Raw genomic sequence first — 15,004 nt, forward strand, 5'->3', positions numbered from 1 at the left:
CTGGTTGCTCTGGCAAGAGAGAGGGGTCGTCAACTCCATAGTCGAACTGGTCAGCAGCAGCGTCGGTCTCGTAGTCTACCGGAGAGAAGAGGGGGAAGAAATAATGAATACAGAGCAAACAAAGCACCACAAAATATATCAAGGCAATACGCGGTGTTCGGTGTGCCCTAACGCGTTAGTAGGTGATACCGGTGAAGGGGGGAAAACCCCCGGGAAAGTATTCCCGGTGTTTCGTGTTTTCGGGCAGAGGAGCCGGAGGGGGAAAGTTGCGGGTTTGATAGGTTAGGGGGGTGTGGCGGACGAACGGACTGCGTATCCAGAATCGTCTCGTCGTTCTGAGCAACTTTCATGTACAAAGTTTTTCCATCCGAGCTACGGTTTATTTTGTATTAATTTTAAAATATTTAAATCATTTTAAGAATTTTAATTAATTTAATTTAATTCAACATTATCCATAACAGTGTTTGCTGACGTCATCATGACATCAACATGACATCAGCAGTCAACAGAGGTGTTGACTAGTCAAACTGACGTGTGGGCCCTAGTGGGACCCACCTGTCATACACTGTTAGGTTGATTAGGGTTTAGGTTAAACTAATTACTGTTTAAGTAAACTAACTAGTTAATTAGATTAATTTAAACATGATTAATTAACTTAATTAATCCACTAATTAATTAATTAATTAATTAATAATTTATTTTTATTTTATTTCCCTTTTTTTATTAAAACGTTCTGGGCTGGGCCCCGTTTGTCATAGGGTCATTGGACCAATGCGGGTTAGCGGGCGCAACGGGTGTCGGGCACCAGCCCGAGCGGTTCGGCATGCGCGCGAACCCGGCGACGGGCGCCGCGGGCGTGGCCGAAGCCTGAGCGGCGACCAGCGTGCGGGGGCGGCACAGCGAGGCCCCCAGGCCGCAGTGGCAACTAGGCCGAGGGCGGGGTGCGCGAGCTGCGGCGGCGAAGGCGGGGATCAGGGGTGGAGCAGAGCTCCGGGGCGCACGGCCGTCGACGATAAGGCGAGGAGGGGCGTGGCCGTGCGTAGCCCTGGCTAGGCAGGGCGGCGCGGGGTCGGCGGTGACCAACAGGGGCGCGGCCACGGTGGGCGCGCACTAGAAGGAGGCCGCGGGCGTGTGTGCGCGCGGTGGCGCACCGAGGGAGGCGCGGGGACAAGGGAAGGAGGAGGGCGGAGGTGAGCGCGGCGGGGCTCACATTGGGGCGTAGGGTCTAGGGCAGCGGGCGCGATGGAGGTCGAGGAAGGCCGTTGTGGAGGAGGACGGGGTCGACGTCGACGCAGGGGAAGCAGGCCGGCGTGGACGACGAGGCGACGGCGTTTCGGGGAAGACGGTGAGGGGCATCGGCGGCGCGGTCCTCGTGCGGCGGGGGCGAGGTAGCTCCGGGCGGGGTCCCGCGTCAGCGTGGTCGCGGACGGGCGGAAGGGCGCCGGTGGGGCGACAGGAGGGGGCCGGCTCCGCGAGGGAGGTGACGGCGACGCCGAGGCGGCGATGGGGCGATGGGATCGGGGGGTTGCCCCGATCCAGATCGGGGAAGGGCGAGAGGGAGGAGTGGGACGAGTGGGGGGATCGGGGGAGCAGTGGGGGTTAGGGTTTCGGTCAGTGGACCGAGGGGGTTAAGTGGGGTGGCCGGCTGGGCCTGGTGGGTTGGCCCAGTGGGGTTGATGGCCTGCTGGGCCAGAGCCCCGGGGGGTTCTTTTCTTGTTGTTAGTTTTCTTTTCTGTTTTGTCTTTGTTTCCTATTGTTTTATTTTTTGTGTAAAATATATATACTTGGCATCTAATTTAGTAATTCAATTTAGGCCATTGTCACAAAAAGTCAAGTCCTCGAATAATTTAGTTTGACATTTATTAATTAGAAAAGGTATTTAAATAACTATTTATGCGGCTGTTTTATTCATCTGATAGTATTTAAACATTTTATAAAAGTGGGGTTTCTTCACCACAATTATCTATGCAATATTTGGTTCACTCCGAACATTTTAGTTTTAATATTTGAAAACTTTTATTGTTTGCCTATTTTTGAATTTGAATTTGAATCGGTTTCGAACTAACTCGAGATTAGCAACTATAAACGAGGTGACGTGGCACCATTAGCAGAGGATCACTGTAGCTTAATTACCCGGGCGTCACAATGATATTCCTGAACTGATTTTGAGACAGACATGAGCAGATGACGTCCTTCGCCGTGAGGTTGTGAAGAGTGTACTTGCGAATGTCATCTGCTTCCGCCATCTTGCACAGATCGGTCAGACCAATCTCAGTGACGGTCCACAGCTCGCTGTTCATCGCCATGAGGCGCTTCTTCATCATGGCCTTCCACTTGGGATACTCATGACCGTCAAAGATGGGGCATGTCACTTTCTTCATACCTGCGGTCGACATAACTAAAACTCCAGGTGGTTAAACCAAAATCACACAGAACAAGGGAGTACCTCGCTCTGATACCAATTGAAAGTGCGTTATATCGACTAGTGGGGGGTGAATAGGTGATTTTTATGTAATTCTTCACCGAGGAATTTGCCGGTGAGGAAATTCCTTAGCGAAGAACTACTAGCAGTGGAATAAGTACTCAAAAGTAAACATAACAAAATACAAGCATAGTCATCATGATGAAATTAAGACAGGCACAGAGTACAGGAAGCGTAAGCACAGGATAACACAGGATGAAGACAAACAGACTGAAGAAATTGAACTGAGGAAATTGAGAAAGTCTTCAGTCAAAGTCTTCAAACACAGATATGAACAAACACACAACACAGTTATGAGGAAATGAAAGAGTTGAGGGAATAGAACCAGTAAGCTTGGTGAAGACAATGATTTGGTAGACCAGTTCCAACTGCTGTCTCAGTTGTACGTCCGGTTGGAGCGGCTGAGTATCTAAACTCAAGGACACACAGTCCCGGACACCCAGTCCTGAACACGCAGCTCAGGACACCAAGTCCTCACCGTATTCTCCTTGAACTAAGGTCACACAGACCTCGTCCGATCACTCGTGGTAAGTCTTCAGGTGACTTCCGAACCTTCACAAACTTGGTCACTCGGCGATCCACAATTCCTCTTGGATGCTCTTGACCATGACGCCTAACCGTCTGAAAGAAGCACAGTCTTCAAAGGTAACAAGCATCGGATCCACGCAGGATCAATCTCTTCAGTGATGCTCAATCACTTGGGGTTTGTAGGTGTTTGGGTTTGGGTCTTTCCTCACTTGATGATTTTCGCTCAAAGTCCTCGGAGGATGGGCTGCTCTCAAATGACAAGTGTCCATTTCTCTCGGAGCAGCCAACCAGCTAGTGGTTGTAGGGGGCGGCTATTTATAGCCTAGGAAGCAGCCCGACATGATAAGACATAAATGTCCTTCAATGATATGACCGTTAGGTGGATAGATATTTTGGGACAGTTGGCGCATAGCACAACAACGGTCGGAATTTTGAGTAGCAAAATCCTCAGGGCTATCATTTTCCTCACTGTGTAGGCAATCCGCACTGGCGAATTCCTAACTCCTCAGTCAGAACAAATTCCTCAGAGACCAGAAGAACTTCATCTCTGTCACTTAAGAATATGACTGGACTGTATGAGATTTCCAATGGCTTCACTCGAAGGGATTGGTAGGTGTAGGATTTTGAGTTGAGCATCACATGGAAATTTTTCCTTAGTATTTCCTCGACCCCCTTTAACAGTACGGTGTTTCCTATGACTCAAGAAAGAGAAAATTAAACTACGAAAACAAAAGTCTTCACGCTTCATGTTCCTCGAATGAATACCAAGTCTTCAAGGTCACACCAATTTCTTCACTTTCAAATTCTTCAGAAAGTCTTCAGAGATCCAAAGTCTTCAGTCGAAGAACTTCATTTTTGGACTCTAACTTGCATGATTTGAATGGAACTAACCCGGGCTAACGCTGTTTTCAGCAGAATTGCCATGGTGTTATTTATGTGCAGAAACAAAAGTTCTCGGAATGACCTAAAACTCCACGGAGCGTCTTTTTGGAAATAATAAAAAATACTGGAAAAAGATCAAGACCAGGGGGCCCACACCCTAGCCACGAGGGTGGGGGGCGCGCCCCCTACCTCATGGGCCCCCCGGAGCTCCTCCGACCTCAACTCCAACTCTATATATTTGCTTTCGGGGAGAAAAAAATCAGAGAGAAGGATTCATCGTGTTTTACGATACGGAGCCGCCACCAAGCCCTAAAACCTCTCGGGAGGGCTGATCTGGAGTCCATTCGGGGCTCCGGAGAGGGGAATCCGTCGCCATCGTCATCATCAACCATCCTCCATCATCAATTTCTTGATGCTCACTGCCGTGCGTGAGTAATTCCATCGTAGGCTTGCTGGACGGTGATGGGTTGGATGCGATTTATCATGTAATCGAGTTAGTTTTGTTAGGGTTTGATCCCTAGTATCCACTATGTTCTGAGATTGATGTTGCTATGACTTTGCTATGCTTAATGCTTGTCACTAGGGCCCGAGTGCCATGATTTCAGATCTGAACCTATTATGTTTTCATCAATGTATGAGAGTTCTTGATCCTATCTCGCAAGTCTATAGTCACCTACTATGTGTTATGATCCGGCAACCCCGAAGTGACAATAATCGGGACCACTCCCAGTGATGATCGTAGTTTGAGGAGTTCATGTATTCACTATGTGTTAATGATTTGGCCCGGTACTCTATTAAAAGGAGGCCTTAATATCCCTTAGTTTCCAATTGGACCCCGCTGCCACGGGAGGGTAGGACAAAAGATGTCATGCAAGTTCTTTCCATAAGCACGTATGACTATATTCAGAATACATGCCTACATTACATTGATGAATTGGAGCCAGTTCTGTGTCACCCTAGGTTATGACTGTTACATGATCGATCGCATCCGGCATAATTCTCTATCACCGATCCATTGCCTACGAGCTTTTCATATATCGTTCTTTGCTTATTTACTTTTTAGTTGCTATTGTTATCATCACTATAAAACACCAGAAATATTACTTCTGCTACCGTTACCTTTTACCACCGTTACCACTACTATCATATTACTTTGCTACTAAACACTTTGTTGCAGATATTGAGTTTCCAGGTGTGGTTGAATTGACAACTCAGCTGCTAATACTTGAGAATATTCTTTGGCTCCCCTTGTGTCGAATCAATAAATTTGGGTTGAATACTCTACCCTCGAAAACTGTTGCAATCCCCTATACTTGTGGGTTATCATCCACCCAAGGTGATATTTGGAACGCACCTTGGTGTGCTTCCAATATTTTGTTGCCAATTAGTCTTTCCCGGTGATCGCATCAAGAGAGATATCTTGTCATGTTAGGACAAGCGAAACATCCTCATCGTGCTTAAAGTTGCTTGCGTGAATTGCCTTCTTCTTCGAGCAGCCAACGACCTCCAATTGATCGAAATCGGTATCTTGGCCGGACTGATGATTAAAAAGCAAAAACAATGTGCCAGCTAAATCAACATCACGTGTCCCAGACTAATACATAATCGCATTAAGAAATGATTCTTCATTGAAGGCCAACCCTCCAAATTCATAAAATCTTCGCTATATCACACACATTGCGCATTTTCCAACTATTTTCCATGTTCACCTCACATTTATGTTGGGTAACGTAGCAGAAATTCAAAATTTTCCTACGTATCACCAAGATCTATCTATGGAGAGACCAGCAACGAGTAGAAGGAGAGGAGAGTTTGCATCTACATACCCTTGTAGATCGCTAAGCGGAAGCGTTCAAGTGAACGGGGTTGATGGAGTCGTACTCGTCGTGATTCAGATCACCGATGATCCTAGTGCCGAACGGACGGCACCTCCGCGTTCAACACACGTACAGCCCGGTGACGTCTCCCACGCCTTGATCCAGCAAGGAGAGAGGGAGAGGTTGAGGAAGACTCCATCCAACAGCAGCACAACGGCGTGGTGGTGGTGGTGGAGGAGCGTGGCAATCCCGCAGGGCTTCGCCAAGCACCTACCGGAGAGGAGATGTGTCACGGGAGGGAGAGGGAGGCAACCAAAGGCCTTAGGTATGATTGCTCCTCCTTTTCCCCACTATATATAGGGCCAAGGGAGAGGGGGGAGGCGCAGCCTTGCCCCCTCCTCCAAGGAAGGGGTGCGGCTAAGGATGGGGAGGAGTCCATCCTCCCCAAGGCACCTCGGAGGTGCCTTCCCCCTTTAGGACTCTTCCCTTTTTCCTTTATCTTGGCGCATGGGCCTCTAGGGGCTGGTGCCCTTGGCCCATGTAGGCCAAGGCGCACCCCCTACAGCCCATGTGGCCCCCCGGGGCAGGTGGCCCCACCCGGTGGGCCCCCGGGACCCTTCCGGTGGTCCCGGTACAATACCGATGACCCCGAAACTTGTCCCGATTGCCGAAACAGGACTTCCTATATATAAATCTTTACCTCCGGACCATTCCGGAACTCCTCGTGACGTCCGGGATCTTATCCGGGACTCCGAACAACATTCGGTAACCACATACAAGCTTCCTTTATAACCCTAGCGTCATCGAACCTTAAGTGTGTAGACCCTACGGGTTCGGGAGACATGCAGACATGACCGAGACGTTCTCCGGTCAATAACCAACAGCGGGATATGGATACCCATGTTGGCTCCCACATGTTCCACGATGATCTCATCGGATGAACCACGATGTCAAGGACTCAATCGATCCCGTATACAATTCCCTTTGTCTAGCGGTATTTTACTTGCCCGAGATTCGATCGTCGGTATCCAATACCTTGTTCAATCTCGTTACCGGCAAGTCACTTTACTCGTTCCGTAACACATCATCCCGTGATCAACTCCTTGGTCACATTGCGCATATGATGATGTCCTACCGAGTGGGCCCAGAGATACCTCTCCGTTTACACGGAGTGACAAATCCCAGTCTTGATCCGCATAAAACAATAGATACTTTCGGAGATACCTGTAGTGCACCTTTATAGTCACCCAGTTACGTTGTGACGTTTGATACACCCAAGGCACTCCTACGGTATCCAGGAGTTACACGATCTCATGGTCAAAAGGAAGAGATACTTGACATTGGCAAAGCTCTAGCAAACGAACTACACGATCTTTGTGCTAGTCTTAGGATTGGGTCTTGTCCATCACATCATTCTCCTAATGATGTGATCCCGTTTATCAACGACATCCAATGTCCATAGCCAGGAAACCATGACTATCTGTTGATCACAACGAGCTAGTCAACTAGAGGCTCACTAGGGACATATTGTGGTCTATGTATTCACACGTGTATTACGTTTTCCGGATAATACAGTTATAGCATGAATAAAAGACAATTATCATGAACAAGGAAATATAATAATAATACTTTTATTATTGCCTCTAGGGCATATTTCCAACAATTTAATCAAACAAAAACCGAATACAAGGAAAATGATTGATCTTTATACCTCATCATTGTATCTTGTGCGGCATATGACTGTAAAGGTGACCCAATTTTGCCTCTGGAGCGAAGCGAGGTGGGGGAGGGTCGCGGGCACCTACTTTCCCCGTCTTCTTCCTCTACCCCTTTTGGCACATGTGGGGGGATGCCGCCGCCTTCATGCAACATCATATGCATTGTCACCACTTTGCCAAACTCTTCAGCGGTAATGTGGACGAGGTGTTGGCCTAGGCGGAGGCGGCCGGCCGTCAAAGGCACATGAGCTTCCGGAGGAATGGAATCCTGCTCGAAAACAATGGAATCATACGCGAGGGTCGAGGTGCCATCCAAGCCATCACCGACCATGACTAGGGAAGGTCGAAAGCGGTGCTATGACGTGGGAGTGGAGGCAGCACAAGCGGGAAGAGTAGCGGGAGGGGAAGATGTGATTTGCGTCAAGCCGTATTCTGGATGGAGCGCGCTCCAACCCTCCCCCCTCAATGCCAAATACGGAGGCTTGCAGGCTCATCTTGGAGCGTGATTCAAACATTATGATGATCGAGGGCGGAATGGCGACTCTGCTAGTGTCCTTTTCGATCAAAATCATGATAGTGGTGGTTATAATGGTGATTGACCAATATGGAGGCTCTACTAGAGTTGCTCTAAGCCCACCATAGCCCCTTGTAAAAAACTGAGAACAAATTATGTAGTACCAAAAGGCGCATTTTCTTGCATTGTATATTTCATTCTATCTCTCGCTCTCTCTAGGTTTTTTTCCATTTTCAAGATTGAATAAGTGAAGTCATACTTTGGCGGTGCGGCGAGGAAATGAACATGGCTTGGAACTTCTAAAAAAGGTATCATTTGACGTGTTGGCAATGGTACATGTATCAGAGTTTAGAGGGACCCGTGGATTCCTAGGGGACCTTTGTTTGGTTCTATCATGCTAAAAATGACGATGCAAACTTAATAGAGTCTCCGATTTTCTGGACATTAATGGAACTTGGAGAGTGGAATTATTGAACCAACACTTTATTGCCGTGGGTGTGTTGGCTATCCGTAAAATTCGCACGTCCACTTATTAGCAAGAGATTTTATTGCTTGGCAGCCAGATTCCAGAGGTTGCTTCAGCGTCCGCAGTGCCTATAAGCTCGCAATGGAACAACATGAAGAGACCTTCTCGGTGGGGTTTTTTCTAGTTCTAATCCCAATGGTGATAGAAGTTTTTGGAACTTAATCTGGCGTGCCACAGTTCCACATCGCATGCGATCACATGCATGAAAAAGGTTGGGGCAGGTGCACTGTCGACCATGCAATGTAAATGGGCGCGACATATACCCCGGCAGGCCTCCTGCTTGTTGTGTGGCGCTGCTATTGATGACACATCTCATGCATTGCTTACATGTGACATGGCGACTGCACTTTGAGATTCCACGGGCGAGATTTTGCCAATACCACCGAAGGAACATGTGGCGAATACAAGTCCGGAATGTCTGCTGCATCTGTTAGCCATGCAAGATAGCACTGCTAGAGATATGATTCTGATGTTGCTATGGAGAGTGTGGAATCCTCCGAATGACCTTACACATGGAAAATCTATTCCGCCGACCGAAGTTTCAGGTGACTCTTTGAACAATTATTTGAACTCCATACGAGATGTGAAGGTCCCGAGTGTCGAGGACATGTTAAAGGGCAAGACCCTTATGGATGCTCCCGTTCTGGTGCGGGTAGGGATACCGAAGCCGACTGAGCCGTTTTGGTCTTTGCCTTCGCCCAGCTGGCTCGCCCTCTCAGTGGATGGCTCCTTCTCCTTGGAGGATGGGTTCGCTCGAGCGGGTAAGATCCTTCGTGAAAACAATGGTGGTGTTATCCCTGCAGCTCATCACGTGCTCTTCTTTAGGAACAATGCACTGGAGGCAGAAATGCTAGCAATGCAAGATGGAATGGCCTTGGCAATTCAATGCTCTAATCTCCCTATTTTGGTGCAGTCCGACTTGGTGGGCTCTGTCTCTCTCTTTATTGTCAAAATATCCCTTGTCAAATCGTCTTGTGGTCACTTGTTAGAGGAGATTAAGTTGCTCATGTTGAAGCATGAGTTTGTTTCAGTTAAGATAGCCCGCTACAAAATAGAGTTTCTCTCTGTCTTGATAATTAGGCTCGCATGGCTCTCAGTACCGCTTGTTGGTTATAGTGAGGACCGCCTTTTATTCTAGATCTTGTCTCAGCGGACTGTAATCTCAGTGCTTTGGGATAAAATTCTTTTACCCTCGCAGAAAGAAAGTCATACTAAATTTCTTATGGTAATTCTACCGAGCGAACGTGCTCCAGTGATTCTGTGTGCACCCCTTGATTCAACAAGCGGTCGCACGCGTGCCATGATCACAACGATGCATGATATCATCAAAAATCGATCGCATTGCACATGCGGATGAGTCATGCAAAATTTGAAAGATCGAGAAATGGTTGGGATGGTTGGCAAGGGAGAACATGGAGTTTCTTAGCTCGGGTTCAGTAAAAAAAACATTAAAAAATATTTCAAGTGCTTGCAAAGCTTTATCATGGAATTACATCCGCGGAAGTCATGGCAAAAAATAAAATAATTGATGCTCCGAAGATGCTATTTTCAAAAGCATTTTGAAGCACTGATTTTATCTTTTTTGTCGGGACTTCCACAAATGTGATATGCCGATGAAAATTTGCAAGCACTCGAAACATTTATTGATGTTTGCCCACAAAAAAAAAATCAGAATTGTATTTTTTTGATTTTACTGTTCATGCCAAGAGCATTTGAGCGTAGATTAGGACTTTCGTAGTAATTCCTTTCTGTTTTCTTTCTTTAACCTTCGGTATATAAAATTCGCACGGGATCACGAGGCCGGATGCCACCGGGCACGCGCGAGCACGTGGCGGGATCCAGGTCGGACCGGATAAACTAGGCGCGGGGCCAGCGGCGCCACGCCGCCCACCCGCCGCTGGGTCCGGAGGCTCGTGCCCACCACGGCACCGCGCCCTCGCCCTCGCCCGCCACGGCGCCAAGGTGCGAAGTCCACGCAGCAGCACGCGCGGCCGAACGGTGCCGTCCACGCGCCCCGCCCCATCGCCATCCTCCTTTCCCCGCCCCACGGTTCGGCTACGCTACACGACGTCCCCAATCACACGGCGGGTCGCTTTCTCCCTCCGCCCCCGGCTTCTCCCCCCCGTTGGACGATCCGCCCGTCGTCCTCCCCCTACTTAGCTTCCCCTCCCCGTCTCTCCCCCTCTTCCTCCCCCTTTCACCTCGAGCGATCACGGAGAGGAGAACCACAGGTAGACGAGCCCCTCGCGCCCCCAAATCCTCGGCCCTTCCCCGCTTCAATTGGAGGTAATCGTCGTGATTGATCGTTTTGGCGCTGGGTCGGGCCGTGTGGAGGAACTGACGGAGCTCGTGCTTGGTTTTACAGTCGCAGGGGAGGTACCGGATCGAGCTTCCCGGTCGGCATGGTGCCCAGGGACATGGTGAATGCCCCCGCCGAGAGGCTGCACGACCAAGGGTGAGTTCTGGGGCCTGTAATTTTTTTTTTCAGTCTCGGGGAGAGGAACAAGAAAATGAACTGGCCCGCAGATGGAATTCCAGAGCAAAAGGAATTCTAGAGCGATTTTTACCCTGTAGAATTGGTTCGAGCACCATCTTTTTCAATAAAGTCTTGGCGAGTGATATGGAAATACTGAAACCCACATGACTTCATATTCAACCTTGAAGTAGAGGAACCAAGCACTGGATTTTTGCCCTGAACAATCATTGTTTCTGAGATTATAAACTGCTTGCAAGTTGTAGCATCCATTCCATTGGTAATCACGTGGCCGCGGAAGAAGTAATTCGGTGTGGCTTCTTGTGTTTCTGATTTCGTGAGCTACAAATTTGATGTGTGCAATAGCGCTCACCGTGGTTGGTGCCTTATGATCCTGAAAACTCCTACCACTTCATGGTGAACCACCGCAAAGATAAAACTGCCCCGTACAATTCTGATACCACCTGACTGTGTTCTTCCACTGATGTTTGAATATTGTGCAGGTCTGTCGTGAACAGGAAGTGTGAGAAGGTGCCAAAGAAAATCCATAAGTCGGAGAGGGAGAAACGGAAGCGAGGCACGCAGAATGACCTCTTTAATGAGCTGGGAGCCATGCTAGGTATGTGTATATATATCTTACTAGTACAAAGCAGCAAGCTGCAACAACATGATTTCTGGTGCCACTACCGCGTTTGGAAGTTTCTTTATATGAGCTTGTGGGGTGGTTATCTCTATGTAAAACTTAGCATGCTGGTAGAGCTCTTGGGTCATCCAAATGCTAGGCTGATTTTATTAGGATAATAAAGCAAGATCACAGATTCAACATCTAGCAAATAGCTTGTATTCACACAATAGCCTGAGTTTTGACCTTTCACTATGCAAGGCAAATTTACATCTGAGTGCATATATGTCACGACTTTCTCCCCATGTGTCTGATTAGTTTGTATCAAATCTACAGCCCCATCCTTTTGGATATGCATTAATACTTTCTAAAACAATGCAAACATCTCCTTTTCAGAACCAGACAGGCAGAACAACGGGAAGGCATGTGTATTGGGTGACACTACACGGATACTGAAGGATTTAGTTTCACAAGTGGAATCTCTTCGGAAGGAGAATAGCACACTGAAGAATGAATCTCATTATGTAAGACCTTTTGAATAGAGCAACTCTATTCAGCAATTTGATGATTTGTGTCTATTATATCATGGATATGAAAATGTTAGTACATATTCTTGTGCTGAGATTCCTTTAGAATAGGAAACCAATCCCATCCTTTAACATTTATGGCTTCATGCCCAGTAACATTATTTATGAACAAATAAGAACTACTCCCTCTGTTCCTAAATATAAGCCTTTTTAGAGATTCCAACACGGACTATGTATACGGAGCAAAATGAGTGAATCTACACTCTAAAATACGTCTATATATATACGTACATAGTCTGTATTGAAATTCTAAAAAGGCTTATATTTAGAAATGGAGGGAGTAATTTACACTATTATCACTGCTCAGATAATACACTTCCTCAGCACTTCATCACTGATGCATTTCCTACTTTCCTCATGATATGAAACAGGTTGTGTTGGAGAGAAATGAACTGCGTGATGACAACAGCATGCTTCGCAATGAAATCCTGGAGCTTCAGAACAAGCTTAGAATGCGTCTGCAGAGCAACCCTATTTGGAGCCAGGATACTACTACAAGATCAGCCGTTGCAGTACCTTATCCCACAAGCGGAGTGTTCCCAGTACAGCATTCGCCACATTCACCAGTCATCACCTCGACAGCACTTTCTCTGCATCCCGTAATCACTGAGCAATGCTATGCTGCCCCACCACGAGAGCTGCAGCTCTTCCCGGAAGCTTCATCTGCATCCACTGAAGACAGCGAACTGTCACAAGACCAGGGGATTTCCAATAGTGTGACGCGGCCCCAGGCACGGTACCCAACACCAGCGGTGATGTCACCAGTAAACGAATTCCCAATCCTTCCAAGGATGGGAGAGGAGCAACAATATAGTAGTGGCACTAGTGAGGAGGTTTAAGTACATAACACAATTTGCTTCACCGTTTGTGAAGTTTCTGTAGTGTGAGTGGAGTGTGTTTCTGTGCAACAGATACATACGCAGATGTGCATGTAAACTCCAATCTGTCTCCGAATCTTTATCTTAACGGGTTAAATAGGTGATAATAAAAACTGCTTTACCCCTGAATCTTGTATCTGATAACTGCACATGTATGGATTGCTCTTCAGCAAAAATCAGTCGAGATGATGATACCGTTGTTAGTCACCTGTGCATAAGTATATTTTCGAATCGACAGTCCGACCTTGTGATCAATTGGTGGTCGCTGCTTCAGTTCAGCAAGGTTAGATATCTTAGGAAGACACATCAATGGAGCTGCAGCCCGCTTCTTTCCTGTCCGTGACCATTTTCTGCCCTTGTGAATCCCTGATCTGTGCTATTTCATCCCAACGGCCTTCCATTGCGTATGCGTTCGACAGCAGAATGGTATCAGACGGATGGTAATTGCCCATGGCGTCCAACCGTGCCTGCACCATCCTCCCCAGCTCGACATTGCCATGAACTCTGCAGGCTGCAAGTAAAGTTCTCCATCCCATAGCGTCGCCATGGGACGACAAACTTCTTATAAGCTCATACGCTTCATCCAATCGCCCCGCCTTTCCGAGGAGATCGATGATGCAGCCATAGTGTTCGGTGTGGGGAGACATACCATATTTCCGGACCATGCTCTCGAGGTGCTTCTTCCCTTCAAACACTAACCCGCCATGGCTACAAGCATTGAGCACCGCAAGAAAGGTAACCTCGTTAGGAGTGACACCGACTTGCTGCATCGAGTGAAACAGGGATATCGCGGCATCTGACTGCCCATTAACCCCCAACCCCATGATCATCGCAGTCCATGCCATCACATCCCTGTCGCGCATTGCATAAAAGACTGCAATCGCCTCCTTGGGGTACCCACACTTGAAGTACATATCCACGAGCGATGTTCCTAGTGCAGTGTCAAGCTCAAGGCCAAGCTCCAGCGCAAGCTCATGGATGTGACGACCGGGTACGATTGCCCCCGATGCTCCACACGCAGAGAGCACACCCACAAGAGTCCCTGTGTTTGGTTTCAGTCCCTCCTGTCTCATCCTATCCACCAAGCCCATTGCCTCCTCAATTTGCCCCGCCTTTGCGCAACTATCCACCATGCAATTATACAGCACCAAGTCCCTCCTCGTCGCCTCTTCGAAGACCTTCTTTGCGCATCCAATATCCCCTTTCCTAGAATACATCCCCTCCATTGCTGCCGCCACCTTGACATCCTTGCAGAACCCTGTCTTGACGCTGAACCCATGCACTGACTCCCCTCGCCACCCGCACGCAACCAAGGCGACCACCGCCGTCGGACTGACATCCACACCACAGCACATCATAGCCCTGAACACCTCCACCGCCGCACTGATCTCTCCGGTTCTGGCATAGCTCCCGATCATCGTGTTCCACGACACGGTGTCCCTCTCAGGCATTTCATCGAATATCCTCCGCGCGTCCCCCATGCTCCCTATGCAGCAGTAGAAGTGGCACAGCACGTTCCCCAGGCCCACGACGCCGGAGAACCCGAACCGCAGCAGGAGCGCATGGACCTGCCGCCCGAGCGAGGCCGCCGCGTCGTCGCCGGAGTTCTTGGCGCAGAGCGCGACGAGCGGCTGGAAGGCGAACTCGTCCAGCGCGGGGAGGCGCGCGCGGGCGGAGGCGAGGACGGCGAGGGACGCGGAGGCGGCCGGGGAGAAGGAGGGCGAGGCGGAGAGCGCGCGGAGGAGGGCCGTGTGGTGGAAGAGGGTGGGGCACGGAATGGCGGCGAAGAGGGAGAGCGCGTAGGGCAGCGGCGCGAGCGGGGACGCGAGCAGCCTGGCGGTCGGGAGCGCGTGGTGCGGGAAGAGCGAGACCTTGAGCATGGCCGCGTGGAGCTGGAGCAGGTGCGCCGGCCGCGTCGCCGACCTGAGCAGCGCCGTGATCGTGGTGACCAGCGGCTTCCCCGGCGACGGCCGCGGC

At 49.0% G+C, this 15,004-nt stretch overlaps 2 protein-coding genes across 2 annotated transcripts in view; both read left to right on the top strand.

The window, feature by feature from the left end:
* Positions 1-10,597: 10,597 nt before the first annotated feature.
* On the top strand, positions 10,598-13,156 carry LOC119353705 (transcription factor BHLH062-like). Its single transcript, XM_037620356.1, has 5 exons — positions 10,598-10,753; positions 10,833-10,922; positions 11,444-11,559; positions 11,959-12,086; positions 12,521-13,156. Exons 2-5 carry the CDS (start codon positions 10,870-10,872, stop codon positions 12,986-12,988), a joined length of 765 nt encoding a protein of 254 aa, XP_037476253.1. The 5' UTR covers positions 10,598-10,753; positions 10,833-10,869; the 3' UTR covers positions 12,989-13,156.
* A 1,749-nt stretch (positions 13,157-14,905) lies between these two features.
* Positions 14,906-15,004, top strand: part of LOC119357722 (40S ribosomal protein S9-2-like) — a 3,659-nt gene continuing 3,560 nt past the window's right edge. The window contains exon 1 of the mRNA XM_037624577.1: positions 14,906-15,002. Coding sequence (XP_037480474.1) covers positions 14,906-15,002 — 97 coding nt within the window. The remainder of the gene's footprint in view (positions 15,003-15,004) is intronic.

Source organism: Triticum dicoccoides, chromosome 2A (genome assembly GCF_002162155.2).
Source record: "Triticum dicoccoides isolate Atlit2015 ecotype Zavitan chromosome 2A, WEW_v2.0, whole genome shotgun sequence".
NCBI lineage: Eukaryota > Viridiplantae > Streptophyta > Magnoliopsida > Poales > Poaceae > Triticum > Triticum dicoccoides.